Source organism: Dermacentor variabilis, chromosome 1, assembly GCF_050947875.1.
Source record: "Dermacentor variabilis isolate Ectoservices chromosome 1, ASM5094787v1, whole genome shotgun sequence".
In the NCBI taxonomy this organism is placed as follows: Eukaryota; Metazoa; Arthropoda; class Arachnida; order Ixodida; family Ixodidae; genus Dermacentor; species Dermacentor variabilis.
In genome coordinates, this window is record NC_134568.1 from 192751904 (window position 1) to 192776917 (window position 25014).

The 25014-nt window shown below is 45.9% G+C and overlaps 1 protein-coding gene across 2 annotated transcripts in view; it reads right to left on the reverse strand.

Annotated features, from left to right (window-relative positions):
• dre4 (SPT16 homolog, facilitates chromatin remodeling subunit dre4) overlaps window positions 1–25014 on the reverse strand; it is a 181650-nt gene that overhangs the window by 81720 nt on the left and 74916 nt on the right. For both annotated transcript variants that reach the window (XM_075702440.1, XM_075702448.1), the window contains exons 10-12: window positions 10528–10640; window positions 1370–1435; window positions 1198–1317 (exon numbers count right to left, since the gene is read on the reverse strand). In XM_075702440.1, the coding sequence (XP_075558555.1) occupies window positions 1198–1317; window positions 1370–1435; window positions 10528–10640 (299 nt within the window). The remainder of the gene's footprint in view (window positions 1–1197; window positions 1318–1369; window positions 1436–10527; window positions 10641–25014) is intronic.

Here is a 25014-nt window from a genome sequence, read left to right on the forward strand (position 1 = left end):
TATATGTGCGTAGCAACGCATTGACAAATTTCAGCATTATTTTTCTATAATCCCATTCGGGGATACTTTTACTTTTGCAACATTCCGTGTGACTAGCACCAGACACGTCAACGGACGATAGCATTCCTGGCACGGTCCCAAGAATACCATCGTTCGTTGATGCCGACGTGTGACGCGAAATCTTGTGAAAGTGGTCATGCAAGAATATGGCACCCTTTTTTAGCCACTCATGGAATAATTTCACTTGTATTCTGGTGAATTTGGTTATTCCAGGCTCCCAATCGTTCTGACCTTTAGGTGGTCCTTGCTGAGCCCGAATTATCAGCCAGCGACATTCGCTTTATTCATGCACAATATGCATGTTTGCAGACCATTGTGGCCACACATATATTGTGAAGTCACTAATTTTGGCACACTTCAGCACAAAATAGTGTTTCTTTATCAGGATGGCACAGGAAATCTTATTTGGTGCAATTTGGCGCAAGAGTAGGAACACTGGTTTAACAACAAATGTACATCAGAATCACACTATCGTAAAAACTGAAAGAAGGTCAGTGCAAAATAATGCTAGCTGCGAAATTACCAAATTCCTGTCCCATGCCGTGTGACTGATTAATCCATGATCACATTCGTTGTGTGAATCCAGCCCCCCCTTTATCAGTATCGCTCCACTTCTCTTCCCCCACTTCAGACAGTGGGGGAGGATACGATGAGGACTAGCCGTGCATTTGCGAATAGAGACAATTTGCAAGGCTTTTAACGTTATATGCAGTTATTTCCGCTGGTTATATGCACATCTTTTTTGTTCTCTTTCTGGGCTGTTGTAATTGCTGGTGTGGGTTATATGCGGAAAACTACGGTACTGATGAACCACGACACAGGCTACAAAGCAGTTCTGATTTTGTTTTCCCAATCATTGCTGTCGCACCTCCAGCAGGAGTCTCTGGACAAGACATGGAGCAATTATTGCCAAAAGGAGGCTTTTGTAGCAGCCTCTACCAAGATTTGCCCCTTGTAGCAGCAGCTCTTCCACTTTCAGCTCAAGATATCAATGACCACGACATGCATTCACCAGAAGAGCACATGACATGCATCAAAATGACCTATACAAATTCTTAAAAGCTGTCACTAACTTTCCTCTAGCAGGGGTAAAGATGCCCTCAGGTTCTGCATTTTTCGCAGCACAGCATGACCTACCCTGAGCTTAGAGTCCAAGATCGCTGTTCTTCGACCTCCACGGCCCAAGATCGGTGCATCTTGCTTCTTCTTGCCATCCTTTTCCTCCTCTTCATCCTCTTCCTCCTCCTCCTCCTCATCCTGCAAAAAATTATGCTTTGCGCAAACATTACAACCACAAAGCTAAGCTTACCTTGATGAAAATGGCAATGTTCTTCAGCTTCTTCTTGCTGTTTGTCAAGATTGTTGCTGGCTGACCCTAAAGCCAAAAATAACAGAATTCACTCATTCGCACTCTGGCAAAAAATGAAAATAGGATTAGAAAGGCTCCAAAACATTTCTTAAGCATGATAAAGATCTGTCCATCACAACGCACTTGCTAAAAACAAAAAAAGTTCTACTTTATCCGACACTGTGCACCTATAGTTTGCTCATTGTATTTTGAAAGCAACTAACCTCCTACCATTAGTAGTAAGCACACTGGTGCTATCCCAGAAAGCATTCTACCACAAGATATTTTTATAGGTAACGTAATAAAGAGAGAGAGAATCAACTTTTGTGCTGAGCCCTTAGTGACGGTTGGTGCGCGCTGGCACCAGATGGGGTGGAACCTTCTTCTCAGGTCCCATATGCGTCCAGCAGTTCCTGGCCCCTAGCCGCCAGCGCGAGCTGGGTCGGTAGGTCGGGGCTGGACAACAAGGTCTCCCATCGCTCGGGGGGGTTGGGGCTGGGGAGGGTGGGGGGTTCTTGAGCTTAGTGCACTCTGCAAGGATGTGTGCTAGAGTGCCTTTTGACCGTCTGCAAAAAGGGCATGAAGTGTCATGCTCTGTTGGGAACATCTTGTGCAAGAGCACGGGATGCGCTAGCGACCCCGCTTGCGTGCGTCGCACGATCGTTTGCTGCATTCAGTTGAGTTGCGGATGCGGAAGCCTACATCTGCCGCTTCTGTACATTTGCGTGATTTCTTTGTAGCTTGTCACGGGGTGCGGTAGCTCTGGCTCGTCCTCGGCCCAGATTGACAGTTCTCGGGCATAGTGGTCGGCGAGTGCGTTGCTTTCCACTTGCGAGTGAGCCGGGACCCACACGAGCTCAACGGCCCGTCCCGGTGATTTACATTTGGTGAGGATCGCTAGTGCCGTGGGAGAGATGTTCCCCTTGCGGTAGCTTGCGTAGGCGGTCTGGGAGTCTGTGACCACGGTCCTCACTCCCGGTTGTGCGAGTGCGAGGGCCACGGCCACTTCTGCTGTATTCGTCGTCCGTATCGACGCGCCTGTGACCAGTTTATCAATGGTGGTGACGACCGCCGTTGCTCTGGTTCCGTGCTTAAGAAGCAAGGCGTCCGCATAGAAGACCTCGGGGTCCTCTTCCAGCTGTCGAGCCAGTGCTTTGGCCCGCGCAGAGCGTCTCTCGTTGTTCCTCCCCGGTTGCATGTTCCGGGGGAGGGGCTTGGTTTTAATAATGTCTCTCCATGTTGTGGGGAGCGGCTCCGTTGTCGGTAGCTGTTCAATTTGCCATCCTATCTTGCGTAGGACGGCCCGACCGTGCTCTGTCCGGCTCAGCCTTACTCTCTGGTGGGATAGGTGTGCTTCCACCAGCTCTTCCACCGTGTTGTGGGCATCCATTTCCAGCAGCTTCTGCATTGACGAGTAGACTGGGATGCCCATGGTGAGTTTGACTGCTTTCCTTATCGTCGTGTTCAGCGTCTCGCGGTTCACCTTCGCAAGCTGGAGGTACGGGGTGGAGTATGTTACGCGTGACACGACGAATGCCTGCACCAGGCGCAGTGCGTCTTCTTCTTTGATTCCTCTGTTCCGGTTGGTAATAAAAACATAATAAAAGCACAAGCATCCAGTACCCATAAGCAGGAACACACACCTGCTACAAGCTGGCAGTTAAATATAGCAGCAACTGTCCAACAGATGGCCAACAAGCGGTTATAGAAATTTGAACTGTAGCAACAGACACACAGGCACCTCGCTTGCGGTTCGCAATCACCACATGCTAGTGTTAGCCCAAATACACTGAAGTGAAGGTGTATCTCAAACAACTCATCTATCACTAAGAAGTGTTATTGAAGCCCAGTGCTTTTTCCAGTCGAGGTGGTACTGTGCTCTACACAGTGGAGTTGAGGCCCGCTGACGAGTACATGGGTCAGAGCTTGCACTTTCGTGATAAGAGCAGGCGTGCCACAAGCATACTGAACAATGTACTACAGCTTGGAAATAATATACTCCTCAATTTTGCAGTGATTTTTGCTATCCTACAGTACATTCAATTGGCTTCTACCACACTCAGACTGTTTGCAACAATATAGATTCCTCTCTGGCAGAGCTCAACCAGACAAACACAAAGCTGCTATTGCAATTATTAAGTGTATCCTACTTAGCTGCTAGTGTAAGTTTTCAGGTACGGCATAATTGTGTTCAATATTACGCCACTGCTGGAACTTAACTCTTTCCCTACTGCGCACACTGGGCATCATTAGCCCGCTATCAATGGTTTGAAATGCCGCTGTCGAGACCTTCCACACCACTCACGGAGACACTGCGACATTGCACACAAAGAACTACATATTTGTTTTCTAAGCAGTTCGCTTTTTTCCCACCAGGTGGTAATTTTTGAACGTGCTCTAAACTCTCGCGATCGTCAAAGTAGAAAGAAAAAATAGCTGCCTTCGGAGGCGCCGCGTGCTTCGTAAGATTGCAGATCTAGTGATGCCGCTGCGTCTGTGGCTCATTTTATTGGTGGATTGAGCAGCATGGAGTCTGAGGATGCTGTCTTTTTGTCGGACCGATTCTGAGAGTGACGGCGAAGCAAATCAGCCCGGGACATCGGCGGCCGCAGCCCAGCATGCCCAACTGTAGTGCTTGCAGTTCTAATTTTTGTAGCTAAATGCCCATTCAATAAAAAAAATTTTTTTTTTGAGTTAGTGCCTATTATATATGGCACAGCATTTTGTATATCTCATAATTCTTTTTACATTTTTTTTCTTAGAAGATACAAGCATGTCTTTAGAAGCCTTGTTCTATTTTATCCCACAATATTGGTACGTACATATTGCGTGTTTCTAGCGGACGATGCGTGCGGACGCACCGACGAAGACAACGAACGCTCTCTGGCGCTCGAGCTGTGGGCTGAACTGGCCAGCGCTGCATTATCCTTTGTAAATATAATATGTAAATAGTCTGCAGTCCTTAATCCTTCATTCGTGTAACAATGTTGATTCTGGACGATGAGCAAAACGTGAACAAGGTGAATGCAGGAGCCAACGTTTTGACAAGTGGACTTGTCTTCTTCAAGGCAACATATGCTTTCCTCGCCACAGTATATATAGGTGGGGTTCTTCTAAAGGAGACAGGGTGTGAGGCGGGAGGATGCGGAAACGAGGGAAAATGTGTTAGCGTGTCGAATTGAGAGTAAAGGAATGCTGTGTACAAGGTCAAAGCCAGGGCACCCCCCCCCCCCCCTTACCCCGGTCTGTCAACGCACGCGCGTTAGCCGGCGTGTCAAGGGCGTCTGACATGCCGGCTGACAAAAAAAAAAAATAAAAATAGGTTGATTCTGGCAATTTATCTTTTTTATGATAAAGATGTCATTAATAAAACCTTTATGCATAAAAAGTGCATTCATTCTGCCCTTTGTTTATGTATTGCATAAAATACTCAGTGCAGTAGTTCCTTGAGAAAAAAAAAAATATGGCTTAACCTACAAAAGACACCTATTTTCCCTATGGTAGGAAAAGAGTTAATCCTGATTGATCGACTTTGTAATATCAAAGTATGACTGTATCACCATTACTTTCATGTATGCAGTTTTTCCAATATTGCGTCACCCATCCTAAACACCTTTAAAAGATAGTCGCCCTCTATTTCTCGTAAAACTTGACTTAGCATTCATAAAATCGTAGAACACGCCCAACACCGTAAACATTATGAAAAATTCAGGACAGTTGTCACATGAATATTGTCCAGTTTGACTAGGTTCTTGAATTGAATGGTCACTATACGTAAATATGGTTATTTTTTAATAGTTCTTGCCCATTTTATGTTTTCAACTATCATGACCATACGTACAAATGGAGCAAATGTGCAATAGATTTCATCCCAGCAGCCACTGGAAGACATAAAACACAGGAAGTTATAAAGAGGAAAACACAAAATGTGGCTAGGAGAGCCAGACTGGTATGGCTGAAATGCTATCATTCGCACTCACTAAAGAGTCCCAAGTAGGTAACTGCTTATATTTTATTCATAATGCTCAATCTGTACTTATAATAAACTACATGCATTATACAGTGAAATCGCTATACAGTCGCCGAACGATAATTCGGACATACTTGATTATTTAGACAGTTCCACAGCACCACAGAGTAGGCGCCATGTCGCTGGCGCCTCCTCGGAATCAATACTAGCAAAGCCGAGTCTATCTAGTAGTTGCTGGCTATGCCCAAGCCCATCAATAAGTCGTAAGGGCTGTATTTGCGATTTGCGTGATTTGTTGTGAGAGTTCCCTTCTGCTCTAATCATATACCGTTTATGGCCTGCTGGTCCCATTGATAGTGCGGGTGGAGCGTCGCTCTGACCGCTGACTAAGTGTGTAAAGAAATAGCATAAAAGGCATTGCTAAATAAACATGGCCACGGAGTGTCTAGGCCAAAGGCAAGCATATGTGTGCATAGTAATGCGTTGATAAAGTTGGGCCACATTCTTAGACGATCACTTTTGAAGATACTTTCAGTATATTTTGAATGACTAGCACAATACTTGTGCTAGTCAGGCAAAATTGAAGGTATCCCCAAAAGTGATGATTAGAGAATGCTGCACACCTTTTTTAAGTCTCTTATTTTCTGGCGAATTAATTATTTCGGACTCCTGACCATATTCAGACGTTTCAGCAGTCCCTGTCGAGTCCAAGTTATCAGTCAGCGACTGCTCACTATTCTCATGGGACCGCGGAAAATATTCTGTTATTTTGAAATGTCAAATTGAAAGCATGCAAATTTTGAGAAATTGAATTCAAAACGAAAGGAAGTCTACACTCGCAAGCAGTGTATCCATAACTGCATCTATGCCACTGACAGACAAAAGCAAGTTCCACACAACGCAAGTCAAGTCATAAGGCGCATTTATAAGCAGAAGCCATTAATGCCATTTTGTTACTAACGAGATAGACACCACAGCTAATACAGTACATTTAATCCGTGGTAGGATGAAATGTGGCACTGCAATTCTTGAACGCACACTGACTGTCACACGAACCATGCAGCAGTGCATTTCTTAAAAGCACAGATAATGTGACCTGAGCTGCTTCACCCAACACGCGTACCATATTTAGCCGATTCTAATGTGTCCCCAAACCGAAACGCGCATGCAATTTTCAAGAGTTCAAAGTAAGAAAATAAAAGCGCAGTCAAAGTAAGAAAATAAAAGCGCACCGAAATGCAACATCAACCGATTTATTTTTAAAAAATTTACCCTCACAAAAAGGACTTTCGATTAATATGAAAGCAGTGCACTGTCGTCGCCATCTGTGCTTCTTTAGCCACAGGTACCAAGCATACAGAAGCGGTATTCTCGAGTGACCTTACTTGACCGCATTAGACTTGGTCAACCATGTGGCCAACAGCGCTACTGGCACTGTGCGCAGGCAGCAGGCTTGGCACAGCAACAGAAACGCTGGCAGCCATACATGCCGATGCATCCATGCAGAGTCGCATGAAATCTCATGAAACTGAAGCATCTCTCAAAGTGGTTGACTGAGAATGCCTCTCCAAATCCTAGCGGAGCACAAAATGAACCCACAGCAACCTTCAGGAAAACATGCTCTGTCACCATTTTGTGATGGCGATGACGCTGTGCCTGATGGTAGATAGCAAGCATGTTTTTGCTTTCATATCAGATTGTAATGTGCAGGCAAATTTCGGACCCATTTAAACAAACAAACACACACACTTGAACAGTTTTATCGCTTTGCTTGCATTCTTCGCTGACTTCCTGATTGAACTAGAGCCTAGATAGCAGACGTTCGACAATGGTTACTTTTTAAATTATTTTACTGCAATTGTGAATGATGCAACAAGTGTGATATTGCAATCTCTGCAGTGCTGTTTCTGCAAGTGGCTACATAGAGCAGCCATAATAATGGGCAATGGGGATAGGGCTGGGGTGTTTAGAATTGCAGCCAGACAGCGAGATCTGCTGCAGATGGGGATAGTACAATTGAGAATGTCATGTTTCACGACTTCATGAGTCGCCAATGTGTGCAATACAGTTGAGCCCGCTTATAACGAATCCGAGCGTCACGCGGAATTCGTTCGTTCTACCCAGAAGTTCGTGGTATGTGGGCCACACACAAAAATTGACATCAATCAAAACAAAAATTTATTGAAAAAAAAAAAAATCGGTGATCGTTGTCTGCCTCGTAAGAGCACACCCAATGACGGCGGTTTCAAGCTTGTTCAAAGCTGCGATATGTTCGTCACCCAAGGCCTTAAAATACACAAGATTTCTAAGTGCCTCAATATGGCTCACTGCTGTGGTTGCCCTTACGGGTGCTGGCTCCGACGGATCGTTGTCATCGTCCGGTGCTTCGGCGTCGCTTGATGCCTGCACTTCCCGGACGGCAGTCTCGTCGCAAAACGACTCTGCAACTTCAGCAGCGTCGTCCACATCAACAAAATCTTGCCAATCAAGATCGCAGCCGGCCAGGTTAGCATCAACAACGCGTCGCCACAAGTCGTCGTCAGGCTGGCTTTGTTCAGTGTCTTCAATGCCTGCTTCAGGTGCGTCAGCGAAGCCGGCCTTGCAAAAACAATTCCGGATGCATTCGGGTGTCACTTCCATCCACGCCGCTTTGATCATTTCTATCGCCGAGTACAGCGAGACCTGCAGAGGCACATTGGCAGCGGGGCGATCAACTGCAATCAGCATCCGCTGCACAACACGGCGCCTGTAGGCCGCTTTAAACGACTGTATTACACCCATGTCCAGCGGTTGCGCTTTTGAAGTTACATTTGGCGGCAGAAAAAGCAACTCAACTGCCGTTAAGACAGCTTGGACATGGTGGGCGGTACAGTTGTCGAGAATCAGAAGAACTTTGCGCCCTTTCTTCGCCATGCTGCTGTCAAAGTCAATAAGCCATTCCGCGAACAACTCGCGTGTCATCCACGACTTTGAGTTATGCCTGTAACGCACTGGTACATATGTGCGGAAGCAACGTGGCCTCTTTGATTTACCGATGACAAATGGCAAGCATCGATCGCTTCCATCCATGTTGGTGCACAAAAGCACAGTTATGCGAACTTTGCTGTGCTTGCCGCCAGCACATTTGTCACCCTTCATAGCGTGCGTTTTGCCAGGCAGCATTTGATAGAATAGCGCCGTTTCATCAGCATTATACACATCCCTTTCAGCATAACTTGATACACGGGCCAAGTTTTTAGACATCCACGTGTTGATGTCTTCGTCGCTTACCGATGCCGATTCGCCGTTGATGGTCTTGAAAATAATTCCAAGGCGGAGCTTGAAGCGATGGAGCCAGCCATTGCCAGGAGAAAAATCTGGGAAGTCCAGGAGGAACGCTAAGTCCTTTGCTTTAGACAACATCAGCGGCCCGCTGATGGGAACATTGCGTGCTCGAGTATCAAGGAACCACTTTAGAAGCGCGTCTTCAACGTCTGCATATGTGGATTTCCGTAGGCGCTTCCTCGTCGTGCAGTCCGTGGCGGCACTCTTGTAGATTTTGTCCTTCTCTTTTAGTATCGTGGATATTGTCGATTTCGACAAACCATACTTTTTCACCAGTTCGTGGTTTTTCGCGCCTTGGGAAAGGTCTTTCAAGATCAACAGTTTCGTGGCCAAGTCCAAAGCTTTTCGCTTCACTGTCGAAGTAGACGCCGGCGAATCTGCGATCTCGGATAGGCACGGGAGCACACCAGTAGGAAACAATGCCGACAACGCTAGCACAACCACAAGTAAGAAAAAGACAGTCCCGCAGTCGTGTGAGGTGTGAGGCGCGGCGTTAAGGGGGGGGGGGGGAGAAGAGGGGGTACGAAAGCACGTGATCACGTGCTACATTGTCAATTGGTGGAAAACTTCGCCGCTGCCCTGACGTCGACGATGGCAAGTGGGGTCCCATGGCGAATGAGCTGGCACTTTCGACTTGTGTGGTCACGTTGCTGATGCGTGCTGGGCCGGCATTTTTTTTCTCTCTCTCTCTCGTTATCGCGACGATCCCCTCGCCGCATCGCCGCTCCTCCGTGCCTCCGGCGAGACGCCGCGGGAAAGCCAATTCTCGGAGCGTGCACAGCACAGGGTCGGCGGATCTCGCCACGTGGAAAGTGGTCTGCGACACCAAGGCGTTCGCTGTAGCCGATCGGCTATGCTCGCGGGCGTTCGTTGTAGCCGAGACAGAGCGCCATAGCCTAAACGTATATTTTGACGGTCACGCCGGACTTGTTCGTGATAAGCGAGCGTTCGTCTTAAGTGGGGCCGTTATAAGTGGGCTCGACTGTATTTCGCATAACAAATGAATTATTTTGAGGTGCTACTAATTGAGAAAAAATATATTTTGCTCTGTATATTGAAATATTCAGTGTCTTGAAATTCGTAGCATCTTAACATTTTTACATTAAATTGAAGTGTTTTGCAGGGGATCTTTTCAAACCTTCGTTAATCTGAAAAAGCATTTACAGGGCAGTCCACTTATAACGAAATCAAGAACAAAAAATCCGATCGTTATAACCGATCATCGCTAATCTGGACTGCCATTTAAAAAAAAAGAAGCTGCCGAACATACCTTTGTAGCACCAAAACTAAATTTGCAACTTACAATAAAGAAATGACATTGTAGAAGGAAGGCTGTGAAAAATAAGATGGTTATTTCTATCTCTGAACAGTGTAAAGCGTTAGGTGTGCCTAAATAGTCAGAAATCAGCACTTGCTTTCGTGGAAGTTTCAGGTTCACAACCACGGTGTACATCGTGTCCGGTGGCTGCGCGAACGGTGGCGGCTACACTGAACTCAACAGGGCATTCTCTAAATTATATTACGTGCCAAAACCACTTTCTGATTACGAGGCCCACCGTAGTGGGGGACTCCAGAAATATGGACCACCTGGGCTTTTTTAACGATTACCTAAATCTAGGTACACGGGTGTTTTCGCATTTTGTTCCCATAGAAATACGGCCACTGCGGCTGGGACTCGATCCCGCAACCTCGTGCTTAGCAGCCCAACACCATAACCACTAAGCAACCTCGGTGGGTAACAGCGCATTCTCTACGCAAGTTTGCAACATATCTATGCATTAGAATATATTGTTCAATTACTCGTAAGCAATGGTAGCGAACTCACCTCATTTACCAAGACTGTGTCTCCAATAAAAAGTGCGTATGTCTTGATGCCTTCATCGCCGCTTGCTTTCAATTGAAGACCAGAGAAGCCTATATTGATGTTGAAGACCATACCTATAATAGAAGACGTGATTACAGCAACCTCAACCATAAATATTCAAATCTTGATCGCTTTAACCTGTTAAAGAAAAGCTACACAATAGAGCCTACTATATCACCGTGCAATGCTGGATGACTGATTCAACTTAGAGCACGTCATCAATATTTCTAATCAGTTTTTGTGAATTGATACGTTTCTGCTTTAGGTTTTTGATATTCTTGTATGCACATAAACACAAAGTATTAAATATTTGGGGCATTCTAATGTCTTGCAGGGGCTGATATTGTACTTCTAGTGCTTTTCCTACAGACAATAAAAAAATATGTAAAATATGTATAGCCCCTGGTTCACATAATCATCTGCAATGTGAAGGGGTACCATATGTGTTCCCATCTGCCACAAATACCCCGAGTCTGCCTAAGCTGCCCACCTGGAAACATCATTACACACTGGTTTTTCAGCCCGCATGAGACAATGTACTCGCAGACTTATGGTCACTTGTTGGGTAGCCAGTGCTGCACTTACTCATACCACTAATGATGCACAGTTGCGCACAGTCTGCCTCGCTGACTGCAAGACCATTTCCTTATATAGTAGACTTCCGTTAATTCGGTCCTGGCAGTCACCCGTGAATTACTATGGGCCCAAACTTTCCGTTATTTTGATCTGAAATTTGTCTTTGCCAGATGATTCTAACATGATCAATCAGCATGCATGCACCTGACCCTTTGATGACCTTGATAGCCACCCCTTTAGTGACAGTGTGAATGCAATGAACACACATGATCTCGTCGAAAACGCCTACTTTCAGCCCGCACTAGGACTATTTTGAAGCAATTCCCATAGCTCACAATGTTTGATTACAATAGTTAACTTATTCTAACAAACGCCAACCGGTCCAAACTGGCCTGTGCGTCACAATAGGACACTAAACAAGAAATGCCTCCTTAACTTTTGCATGCTTTCCTACATAACACGTGTATGCACTGCCGCAAAGCTGCCTTTTAAAAATATTACGTGGCAGAGCTGACTTGAGGAAACCGGCTGCTATTGTGCAACAACTTGCAAAAGAAATTGGGTGCACATTAGATTTATGCTTTGTTTAGGAGCTTTGATGTCATTTCTCATTAGTTTGCTACTCTGGACACATAGAAAGTGGGCGTGCGTTTGACTCGCAGGCATGTTAGAATTTGGCAAATGCTACCAAACGAATCAGCATTGTTTTGGCCCTTTTTCTGCATTTTGTTTAGTTCGACTTGCTGGATAATTCGACCAAATTCTTCAGTTCCGTCAGGTTCGAATTGACTGAGGTTGACTGTATACATCAGAAGCTTTTCTAAAGCGAAGGTTTTCAACTTTCTTGCCTGGGTTTGGCACCCATCGGCTTCTTCACTTCACTTTATTTCCTTAAAGACCCTCATGTGAGGGTATTACATAAGGGGTGGGACACATATAGGTTAACAACAGTATACATAAAAATTTAACATCAAGTACCCAAGTACCCAAAGTGGACCAATCCTAGAGACTGTGTTCAGTGATTTCACTATATTATTTGTCCCATCTGAATGTTTCGGCTATAAATTGATAGTTTATATGATGTAGTAACCGTTCGTAGAGTCGTGTTAATTTCAAATGCTTTTCTATGCAACATATTTACTCACACAGTGAACACAATCATTTAATAAACGCTTCCCAACTTTGGTCTTTGAATTTAGAACCCCCTCTCCCCTCTCGTTCGTAATAACTGCACCCCTGACTTTGCTCCCCATCAAAGTCCCACTAACGATCAGCTATGCTGTAGCTTCCCAGTTTACTCACTCTGAATGTCGAACCCGACTATATCGAACCCGTTTGCATCGAATTATTCTATATATCGAACAATTTCTGGGCATGGTATAGTTACAATCAGTATATATAGCAAAAATTATGTTTACATTGAACAAAAATAGCAGCGACTTCCGATATATCGAACGTCGAGCGGCGGAAAAGTGCCCCCAGAGGTTGGCTTTCCCTCGCAGTTGCGGGGAAACTCAACGGCACGGCTCCATCCAACCGCTCTCCCTACCGTGACCGCGCTGCTTCAGACGAGCCGTCGACACCCCCCTGCAAAAAATGATCCTGGCCCGCCCGCAGCGCTTGCTCAGACAGCCAATCAGGGGCTCTTGTGCCCTCGTCGTGCAAAATGGCGAAAGTGCGAGGTGTCTCTGTGCTTTTCTGGTCCATTGTGTGTGTGCCTTGTGGGCCTTCTCCCGCAGTGCTGCCGTGACGAAGCGGCAGAATTTGCCTTTTGTCGTGAAGCTCAACATCATAAATCGGGTCGAACACGGCGAGAAGTCGGATGTGTCCCCGCAGCGTGAATGATTCCGAGGAACACTCTCAGGACGATCTTGAAGAATAAGGGGGAAATTGGGGCTAAAGCGGCCACTCTCTCGCCCCGGTGCCCGTGGCGCCCGACACGTACGCACGGCTATGTACGAGTGCTTCATCCAAAATTGCTTCAGCCGTGCCGGTTTCAGCGTGCTCGGTGATGACGGTAAATTCTGATGAATGCAACGCACCCGTTGCCGAAACTTGGAGCGAGCTGTCAGAATTTCCGGAAGCTATTGACGAATCAACAGTGGACGAGTTTGTGAGTGCAAATGAAGGTGTCGCGACCACGGGAGAGCCCGAAAACGAAGACTACATTGCCAACGTCGTACCGAGCACAAGTGAAAGTGGGCACAATGAGGAAAGCAACGACGGACGTTTGCCTACATCCTTCGAAGTGACTGGTGCACTCGCACTAGTCCGGTGCTTCTGTGCAAATGCGGAAGGTTGCGGCCTCAGCTGCTCCCGACTCTTTAGACAATGTGGAGAACATCGCAGGCAGCGAAATTGCCTGAGCAGAAAGAAATGCAGGACTATTTCATGCGGAAATAAGCTAGTTTCATCAATAAAGTGATTTTATAAATGGTATGTGCTGTTATGACATCCAATTATTCAGCAGGCTTATATCGAATTATGCTCTATATCGAACTGATAGGCGTATTTTTGCGGGTTCGACTGTAGTGCATGCCCACACAGTCTTCTCTTCGAAAAAAATAATGCTCTCTGCTGCAGTTCCAGTGTGCCAGACAATCAAAATAATGCTTACACAGTTGCACAACTAGACACAAGTGAAGCAGTGAGCCGAACATTGCCTCATTTTTAAAACGAAGCTTTCATTCCTTCCCTTCCACAACTTGGTGTGTCGCAGTGGTTGTGGTGGCCATCGTCATAGGCTGTCTTTCAGAGTTAAAGGGCCCCTCAGTTCAGAGCATACATGGCACGATAACGATTGTGTCTGCAAAGTATTACATCGCTATGTGCCATGGAAAAACCTGAAATTTAAAACCGAACGCTGTTTTCCCTTTTCACAGCTGCCGCGCTCAACGTACACATGCTAGTGCGTCTATGTGCACGTTTGCATTCCGACAGGCGACACGTGACTTCGAGAATTATTCAAGGTGACATCTGTTATTTGTGTAATATGTTGCTCGAATAGACAAATTAAAGCTTAGAAAAATAATAAAACACAAACCGAATGTCTGCATGTTTTTGCTTTTTTACTTAGCAGAGCAGCGAGAGAGATGTACTTCCGTTTCATCTGCTTGTTCCCGGAACGTCATGCAGTGGTGCACGCAGACACCGAAACTGATTTTCTGGTGTTCCAGAACGGGATCAAGCTCTGTGATCCGCTTCTGTCTGCCTCAGTATTCGTGTAGCACTGACTTATACCACTAGTCAGGTGTCCTTGTGCACGGCGTGCAACATCGTGTGATGTGTGAAATGAGACAATCACAACAGCTTGCACGCGACGCCCTCAGTGGAAGTGCGCCGCGCTGTAAAGAAGCGGGGACAAAAAAATGAAGGCGGGGCCCGTGACCTATGCGTCACACAATCCTCGAGGTCAAGTATGGGAGAACGCAGGGAAGAAATTTCGCTTGCTGAGGCTAAACGGGGCAAGTGGAGAGTCACTTGGCAGCAGAGCTCGCCTCCTGAAATCATGGGTTCGCAGCACTGAAATACTTCTATCTCGGCCATTAATGAGCCCATTTGACAAATTTTTGCGGCTGAATGCTCGCTAGAGGACATGCAACAACTACCTGAAGGGTCCTTTAAAGTTCTTGCTATGGGGATACAATCACTTTCATGAGATTTCACGCAACTCTGCACTAAGCGCATATGGCCGACAGTGTTTCTGGTTCTGCGCAAAGGTTTGCATTTTTGTAAAATGCAGGGAACACTTTCACCCATCTACTGCAACGGGTCTGGTGCAAAGACACGAAATCTTGCAAACGTGATAGTATCACCAAAAGTGATCGCTCGTGAATATCACCCCTGATTAAGACTCACCATTCTACTGCAAGGTGACACTGCGACTGATGATGGTTACGAGATGCATTCATCCCTAAAATGCACTGCATGTTCCTTATGACGCACCATTTTTTTCTTGCCAGCTCATCCAAGCTTTTCATACCAATTCTCACAGTGCAAGAGATTTGCATAATTTTTTTTTCCTACTTCAAAGGTGACTGTTTCATGACAGTGTTGTCTGTTGTTCATTTTTCTACCTGTCTCGCATTTTGCTATGTGTGATGAGTCGTAATTAGTCATATGGTCGGAATATACGGCTGTGGAATATGTGATAGAGCATGGAAATTATGCTGCTTGATGGTACTTCAGTGTTGAAGTTCATGTGCGCTACTGGCGGAGGTAGCACAGGCTGCTCGCTACAAATTGGAACTGACCTGCCCTCTAGAGGCCAAAGACAAGAAAGATGTCACTGTGTGTTAATACAGTGGACGTGTATATTTACTGCAAAGCGAAGTTATCTAACACAGTTTTTCAGTTATCACAGGGGTGGGACTGCCGAAAGTCATTTTGAAGCAATTTTTGGAGCAAGTAAAATTGCGTTTTGGATCAATTTGCAGCAGACGAAAGTACATTTTGGAGCAGCTTGGAGCAGGCAATTTCATTTTGGATCAATTGAGAGCAGTTAAAACTTTAATTTGAAGCAGTTTGGAGCAAGCCCATTTGAATTTTGGTGGAATAATAGAATATGGAATATGGCAGCTCATTTTGAAACCACGACTAAACACAAAATAAACCAAGACGAGCACTGTACAGCAACTGTCTTAACACTTCCCCAAACCTGCCAACCTGGCGAGATAAAAAATCGGGAGACTTTTTAATCGCGCCAACGAGAAGGGGGGGGGGGGGGGGGGCGTGAAACTTTCAGGCAGTGTTCAATGAGTCCTTTTGCAGGGACCTTGCAGTTGCAGGCTTCGCTCACTTCAAAAATTTGTCCGAGTAGCATTGCTCAAAACATGGTCCAGACTGATGGCCCTTCACTAGCAGCAGATGTTGGAGGGTTGTGTTGCACATTGATGAGCGGAATTCAGTCCTAGTTTTTACGCGCCATGCTAAAATAGTCTCACACTCTGCCTTGCTATGCGGTATCACGAGTAAATCGAGCATCACCTTAGCAACTCGGTGACGCATGTTTTCCATGAGTGTTTTTCATTTTTCCAACCATAGACCACTGCATGTCCCACCTTTTTTCATTCAGAATGTGCTCTTGAAGACTGTACGCCTGTAGTGTGGCAAACAGCTTCGAGAGCATCTAAAGCGTCTTCAGCAGATGCATTGGAATCTCAGGGCAGCAGCTGACGGAAAGTCTGAATAAAAAAACGAAGACTGGAGAGCGACGCCTGTGAAATAAATTTCAGGTTGGCCACCTCCGCATTCTTCCGAGTTGCGTTTCAGAGTTGTGTCGACATCCATAACGCTTGGCCTCATCGCATTTCGGAAACATTTTCCGTAGAAGAGGCCCACCGTGGTCGCTGACACGTGTTCGACGAGGAATCCCGTAAACAGGCACTCCACACGTATGACACTGTCGTCGGAGTTGTTCCGGAGAAAGTTAACTATGTTGTCTTGCTGCTCAGTGGTGCACCGTTGAAACATGCGGTTTCAAGTCGCCTTTGCCACCGTGTGCTGACGTTGCATCCACACGTTGTACAAAATGCATAAGGTTCTCCTTTTCTTGATGTCGAGAAGCACAGAAATTCAGAAGAATAAGATTGCAAAAACTTCTGCAAATACCTTTACTTGGGCTTTGATAGCACCATGGCGTCAAGCACACGAGGATTGTAACTTTACACGGTGCACCGCACACACACTGCCTAGCCAACATTAATCATATACACAAGCAGCAGCAACAAGATACACCATGGAGGAAGGCCTGCATGAAATGCAAGAGCTACATTGGCTCTGGCTTTGGTAGGCTTACTAGCCACTGTAGTCGGCTGCTTAGTCGATAATACCGATGGTGCTAGTGCGGCAGTTGGCGATGCTGACGATTACGATGTGGCTTTAGATTTCGCAGTTCCGGTTTAGCAAAAAACATTGCGCGAACAGAGACCACTTTTCGGGAGATATAAGACAGTGATCATACAATTGGAAAGTTCAGTCAAAAATCGGGAGTCTCCCGGGCGAATCGGGAGGGTTGGCAGGTATGCTTTCCTGCCAGCAGGAAAATAGGCAGTTTCTTGGGTAGTCTATTAAAGGATGTTTTCACTGCTACAGAATGCTTGATATTAGAATGTATGGTATCAATTTGTAGAAGGAATGTGCTTTCTAATGGTACTATATTCAAGTAAACATTTAACAATTCTTTGAAAAAAAAAATTAAAAGATTTGTTACGAAAACAAGAAAATTCCGTAAGAACATCGATGCTGCCTTGTACCAAGAAACATTTAGAACAAAAAATGCTATTTACAACATTCTTGCAAATATAAGCTTTCTATCTGTAGAAGTTCTTTATATACAATAGAAAATGTTAGCCCTAGTGGCTATCGTGCTCGTGCGGTGGCTCTTACGAACCATTGCGCGGCACTGCGGAGCGCTATAGCTCAATGTCAAGGTTCACTTGCGGCCACCTTACGCAAAACTACTTTCTCTGCGCTGCCATCGGCAATTGGCCCGTCATACTATCTCGACCGGGTGAGGTGGGTCTTCACCGCAAGAATCAGGAAACGTCGACGAAGCTGGGCATCGCGATGATGAAAAAAAGTAGAAAACATTGTATTCACTTCATTGGTAGATGGTTGCGACTCTGATCAGAGTCTTGAGCGGTTCTGATTAACACGGGGGCCAGGACTGCCTTAATTACCCCCTGCGGTCTTGTGGTCGTCGATGTCTTCTTGGGCAGTCTGTGGAAGTATCAGTATCAGTTTCAGTATCAGTATCAGTTCAAGGTCTACCATCGACGACCTCCTGCCGTTCTGTTTTTCTTCTTTTCGCCCTTCCCTTTATGTCAGCTCGGAAAATAAAAGGGGCAATGTTGTTTCAGAAGAGTTACGTTTTGGGCGAGTTGGTTGTAAATGGTTCTTATTAAACTTTTGCGCGCACAAAAACAGGATGTCGAACTAAGAAGGGACACACAAATGCGCAAACTTCAACTGGCTTTTAATGTGACAGCGACATATATACGCTTCTAGAGAAGAGGGCAATTATGTCGACATGGGGATGCTCGCTTGAACGCTTCTTACACTTGATAGGTGGATGCCTAGGCTTATCGTAACAGCCTTTTCTGGGATGAGGCAAATCATCTAGTCATGGGAACGTACGCCTGAATGTCTCACACTTGACAGGTCGATCATAACACCCTGCTCAAATGACACTCACACTTGCACATAAGAACTGTGACCTTTAGAACACATCAGATATCTTTAGATCCGAGCGTGGCAGCGCCGAAACGGATTGGAGTACAAAACAAAATCTGTCAGCAGATACCTGTTGACGTTCCAGGGCTATTTGACGCACTTTCACCGGCCGTGCCGTCTGACGAATCAAAATCATCCTCCAAGTCTCAGTTGCTACCACCATCAAAAATTTCTGACGCAGACTTATCGGAATCTGCTGAAATTCGCCATTTCCAAAGTGCATCTGCACGTGACATCGGTGCCATGTCGGAAGCTACGAGTGCTCATCACACCGGACTAAAAGGCGCTTCAAAAATCCCCCGATGGTGAAAAAAAGAAACAGGAAAGGGAACTAGAAAAATAGTTCCTCCTTTATGTACTCGTGATGCTAGCCATCCGAAAGCACCCAGAGAGCGGCAAAATCTCAAGTTGAAACCATCTATAACAGGCTATCAATGGGTATAGGCATGGACAGGAAAGTGTTAAGCAACACCTTAAGCTGAATTTTGAAGCAAATTGCCCAGATACTGGAACAGTCTGCATGCAACCTTTGGCAATACAGTTGACTCGCGTTACAACGGACCCTGATAAACAGACAAATTATATCCATATTATCAGGAACGCCTCACTTCCGAAATTTTCGTCGCAATGTCTAACAACTTCACTGCAAAGAGTGAGTGACAAACTTCCAAAGTAAAAAACAGACAAAAGGTCGCAGATTCGCCCAAAAGGCAAAGCATCGATTGCGATAGCAAATTGAGCAAGATAAGCACGGCGGCAGCAGCAAGCAAATTGACCTTCTTGCTCTGTTTTGCTTCAATGCGAACTAAACACCGAAAGTACAGCTCATACGAAGCTGGCACTGGGTTCAGTTTGTCCACATCGCAGATCTCTTTCGATCGCTTTCCACATCGAATACGGCGCGCTTCTGCCCTGCATTCCCCCTTCTCTCCCTCGTGCACAAAATATTGAGCCGCGATCGTTGGCTAACCCTGGCAAGTCAGTTGCCAGCCCGTGTCGACACAGTAAAACTGTTTTATATACCCGATTTTGACAAAAACTGCCTCTGGTTCCGTCCGCTGTAGCGCGGTCCGCTAAAAGTGAACTTCGTTGCATTCATAAAATAGGTAGAACAAACTAAGGCTGAAATATGGTCTGTTATATCCGAAAGTCTGTTGTATGCAAGTCCGATGTAACGAGCATAGACTGTAGTTGTAGATGTTTTATTAGTGGTAGCAATACCACACAAACAAAAAAAGATGTGTTCTGCAAAAGTGTCTGAAATTTCGAAAAGTAGCCCAGATATTTTTTAAATAAATTATATATACAGCCAGACTCTGCACTAATGTGGTTTATTGAAAGCCATTTCTACATAACAAATAGTTTTGCCTTGACGCAAGCCAATCGAAACACGGGGCGGTAGAAGCGCGCTTTGTAGTTATAGCATGCTAGAATATTTCGGAAGAGTGGGATGAGCGGCGGCACGACACATGCTTTCATATACAGTCACCGACCGATTTTCCAGACCTCGGAGGGACTGAAAAATACATCCAAAAGAAAATTTGTTTGCCTTAGAGCGGCTTAAAAAAAAAACTAATAATTCCCTGCCTTATACACTTGGATTTGCACCAGAGTGACATCTTCATATGCAGTCTGACAAGTGCGCGACCACATTGGCGACCTCCATTGCCAAGATCGCCAAGGAGATCGAAGAAGTAAGCTACGTTTCTTCAGACCACTTGGCTCTACCGAAGGCACACAAGGTGGTGCCAATCACACAAATGTGAAACTGCACAAATGCACACAAAGTTGCAACATATTCTAGACACACCACGTGCAAACAGCACAGGAAAGTTAAAAAAACTGATGCCGCAAAGAGTGCAAGGCCTCCGAGACGAAATGTCACACGCTCTCTACTGAAAGTGTGCGCTTATCAATCTTGGAGGCTATAGAGGTGGCCACTGGAAGCCAAGACTGGCCAAGCCAGCAAAAAATCCAACATCGCAATATTCAAGATCAGGTAGTGTGGCTCGGAATGAGCAATTTAGTACGAAAAATTGAACTTTGGGGCCCAAATTCATTCGAAAAATCGGTTGCAAAACTGCATTAGCTCTATGGAAACCCTGACGGTGCATTTGTGAAGCCTTGAATATTCATCTAGTTCGAATTTTCGGAGTCCGAAAAATACATTGGCAACTGTAAAGCTGAAAACCTCAGTGGCACTACGATCGAACTATACACACCCGAGCCGACTCTCATAATGACAGCAGAAAATGTTCTCAAATTATGAGGTCCAATCGACACGGTAACAATTTCTGGGTCACCATATACCCCCTGCAGACCCAGAGAGCTGCAATCAATCCTGGGTTGGTAGAACATAAAACTATTCCAATTTGTTTTTATTTCAAATCTGCCATTAGCCCTTTATGATAGGTCCAAGAGAAGGGAAGCGTAGTAGAGGAAAGCAGAAGACTATAGTCAGATACAACTTTAGAAAAAAGGGAGCGTTCACTCCTCTGAGGCGGAGGCACACGAGCACCCACCAATGGGCACGCACTCTGGACTAACGTCATCAGCCGGACAGCCGGTGAGCCCGCCAATGGAGAAGATGGCCGCCCGCGCTTCGAACTGGGCGAGGTCGCGTCAGCTGTGTGCTTCAGCCCCTCGTCAGAGTGAATTCCAGAACTGTTTGTGATGGTCTATCATGCCGGCAATATTGCTACGAGCTTACGATGCGGCATTTGTGCCGCGTGCGCTTATTGTGAGCCGTGATCCGGCGAAGGAACATTGCAGCGAGCATCGCTGGTGCTGCGCTACACTTTTCCTGAAAACAGGATCCCGCAGCGACAGCTACGAACCCACACCCTGCGTGTTTGTTCCATGCTGTTTTATTTCGCTCCTGAGTAACGTTACGACGAGAAAACTTTTCCAAAGACTGGTGCCTACTGTTAGCGGCGGGTGTGTTCGCATACTGTGTCACTGCGTTTTTCGTCGGACAGGGTGAAGTGATGGAAAACCATTCTCAGGAGAAATCAGAAAAGTGTGCACGCATGAAAAAAACCTACCAGTGTCTCAACAGAAAATATTTGCAGAAGAAGCCTTCAACGCAAGGATTTGTCACCGTCAACTTGGCGTGAACGATCATTGTCAGCAGTGAGATAGCAGAGCGTCTAGCGACGGTGTTCGAGCGTTGTGTAGCACCGTCGATTGATTGCTGTCAACCAGTGCTCACTGCATGCGCAAGCTGTAGAATGCGTGCTGTGAAATTGTGACAACACAAAACCAAAAAAAAAAAATATCAATTTTATGCTATTTAAAACCGAGGGTATTTATTTAAAACGATGGATGAAGCATTTTTACCTTCCTGCCTCGACCGTATTCTCGCCCTAGGTTTGTAATGGTTGCGATAAATGCATTGTTTTAGATAAGTATTTTTTCAATAGCAACTGATTCATTTTAAACTTGGAAAACAAGTAGTAGATACGCCGTGTACATGTAAACAAGTGCAAAAGCCATGGAGAGCTAGCTGCTCTTTCTACTTTTGTCACTTGCAATGAAGTTAAAGAGCAGATGACGGGCAGCGTTGTAGAAGGCACGGGGTTATTTTTCTGTCGCTATCCGGCATGTGCTGTAGAACATGAGAGCTCTACTAAACCAGTCATCAAAATACAAAAGTCTTTATACCGACAATTACGCGTTTCAGGAGCATGATTTTTCGAGTGGGACTATTTCAGTCGTGGAGGCAATCGGCTGTCACGCTTCGGTCATCAGGGCGGGGCCTCCCCTTTTTTCTAAAGTTGTATCCGACTATAGGTGGTGCAACGAAATTAGGAAATTTGCGGGTGCTAGTTGGAATCGGTTGGCGCAGGACAGGGGTAATTGGAGATCGCAGGGAGAGGCCTTCGTCCTGCAGGGGACATAAATAGGCTGATGATGATAGGTCAAAATGGCTCGGGCCTCATCCATATGCACCCAAAAACACATTGGAATATACCGTATTTACACGATTGTAAGTCGACCCCTTTTTTAAAATTTGAAAGTCTGAAGTTGGGGGGTCGACTTACAATCGAAACCAAAACATGGCCCCGCCAAAAAAAAGCGATACCAACGAGAGCTACAACGTAGTTACAATTTTATGTTTGCTCTATGGTTCTACCCGTATCTTTTCGCTATCCCGCGTGTTTGTTTGCTTTTCGGAAGGGTTTTTCAACATTTTCGAAAGTCTTACAGTGCATGCAACACTCATGGGGGGTGTCGATAGTTGATGGAAGCGCCGCTGTTCCCATTTGCGGCGGCACCCTTAGAATGGCGGCGCTTGCGGGGAGTATCGGTAGTTCATGGAAGAGCAGACACCGTTCGCGGGTTTCTCTTTCTCTGTTTAAAGGCATTGGCATTGGTTTGACCAACTTTTTGACGCGCTCCACTTGACTGCCGGCTACGTGCTACTTCTATGCTTCCCCAGTCGTCATGAGTGCTGCAGGCCAACTAATCTTTCGGCACTCGTTCACAGGAGCGTTCAAGAGGGCTGCCATCCTTTACGCCGAAGAAACAAATCACTGCGCTGCGGGCCGCAATTTAGATGTTTCTAAACGGGTGGTGCGAGAGTGGTGACTGCAGCGAAGCGAAATTTTCACCCTGTGGCGGCAAGTGAGAAATTTCCCACGTGCCAAAGTCTGGACGCTTTCCGGCGCTGTAGGCTAAGCTTGCGGCAGCGTCGCTGAAATGAGTGATCGGTCCCTGCCAGTGAAGTGTGACGTGGTCATGAAACAAGCCCGGACCTTCGCCTTAATTTTAAGTTTAGTAAAGCAATGAAGGGGGCTAGTTGGTGAACGTTCATGGTTATATTGCGCTCAGTTTTACAAACACGATATTAAGGAAGGACACGACGTGGACGGACGTTGCGCTTCGTCCGTCCACGTCCTGTCCTTCCTTAATATCGTGTTTGTAAAACTGAGCGCAATATAACCATTAATTTTAAGGTTCTGCTTCGCCGTGAGTACGAGTGGCTGGCGGCAGAAGACTGCGAAATTACGCCAACCGGACCTGTCAAAAGAGCCTCCCTGACGGCTGCGTGTGGTTGGGTGCATTTGGCGTGGGCTGCTGTTCTGCAAGATGTCCTGGTGCAGTCGTTTGCCAAATTTGAAATTTCGCTGGACCACGACGCGCTGTGGGACCGCAGCAACGTCGACGATGGCAGCACTAGTGAAGACGAGTAGTCCAGTGACCATGTCAGCTACTAATAAATTTTCGTTATAAAATGCGCCCTCGGGTTTTTTTCTTTTTTTCCGGTCAAGCGATATGGGGGGGTCGACTTACATTCGAGTCGACTTACAATCGTGTAAATACGGTAGTTGCTGACCAATTTTCCGGACCACATGAGGACCGAAAAACAGAAAAATGAAAGTCTAAAGAACTCGTTCAGAAAAAAAGAAAAAATAGTTTAAAAAAGTTCGGAGTGACTTAAAAGAATCTGATGCAGCGCTGCCTCGTACTATGCTTGGAGGGTATCAGTTTTGCTTGGATTTGCGCGAGACTGATGTCTCCGTGCACAGCTGACAAGAGCATTACCGCGTTGGAGATCTCTGCCAAAGCAGATCGAAGAAACAAGCCATGTTTCTTCACACCATTTGGCTCTCGTGAAGGCACCGGAGGTGGCACCGAGCACACAAATGCGAAGCCACACAAATGCACACAGAGATGGGACAAAATTTGCGAGACATACCACATGCAGAATGGAATGTTAAACTTCTGCATCAAGCAATAATGACAATAGTGCTGAATGAAATAAAAGAGGAAAAAAAAAGTACCATCCCCTGGAGTATAGCCAGTCAAAGAAGAGTGGGCATGGTCTTCGAAATGGGAGGATGGCGTGCGCCTCTCAATCATGTAGGCTGTAGAGTGGGCCATTGAAGTTGAGCCTGGCCAAGTCAGTGGAAAATCCAACATGGTGGCCTTCAAGATCCGGGGCGCTATTCTCAATACGCATGGCCGCTGCATGGCCGCCATTATCCGCCATGTTTACCCTCCGATTGGCTGTCGAGAGCTCACGTGCCTTGAAATTTTTGCACGGAAATGAAAGTTTTGCAAAATACAATTTTGCGTTTTCATCAAGATGACAAAACGTGACGTGGGGCTGCAAATTTTATTGACCAACACATTTTTTGGTCCTTGGCAGCTATATTGCGACGTTAGCGCTTCGAAAAGAAAGTGAGAGAAGCCAGTGTAATGAATCTGCGATTTCACGAATATATGGTGGCGATCCAAGATATGCGCCATGTCAGCTTGCTGATTGGCTGAAGGTGCTTGCCGATGGGCTGAAGCTATATGCCGTGGGGGGCGTCACAGGAAGGGCTGTTTCGTAACCGTCAATTTGACATTGCGTGATGTTGCGTGATGTTGCTCTGGACCGCCATTGCAGAGATTTTCCGTCATAATTTGTGGTTATGGTTATTCCGTGGAAAGTGCGGCCAGCGACAGCTACTGATACATCACAGTAAATGTCTTGCTTGGTGTGCAAAATTAGTCCAAGAAAATAAAGAAAAACTATTGTCACTGCTGGTGAAATAATGTTCACCATTTCTTTCATCAACATTACGCTATCCAATCTTGACATTTTTGTGCCGATTTCAAATATGTAATTATTTTTGCTGCAGGTCAGTT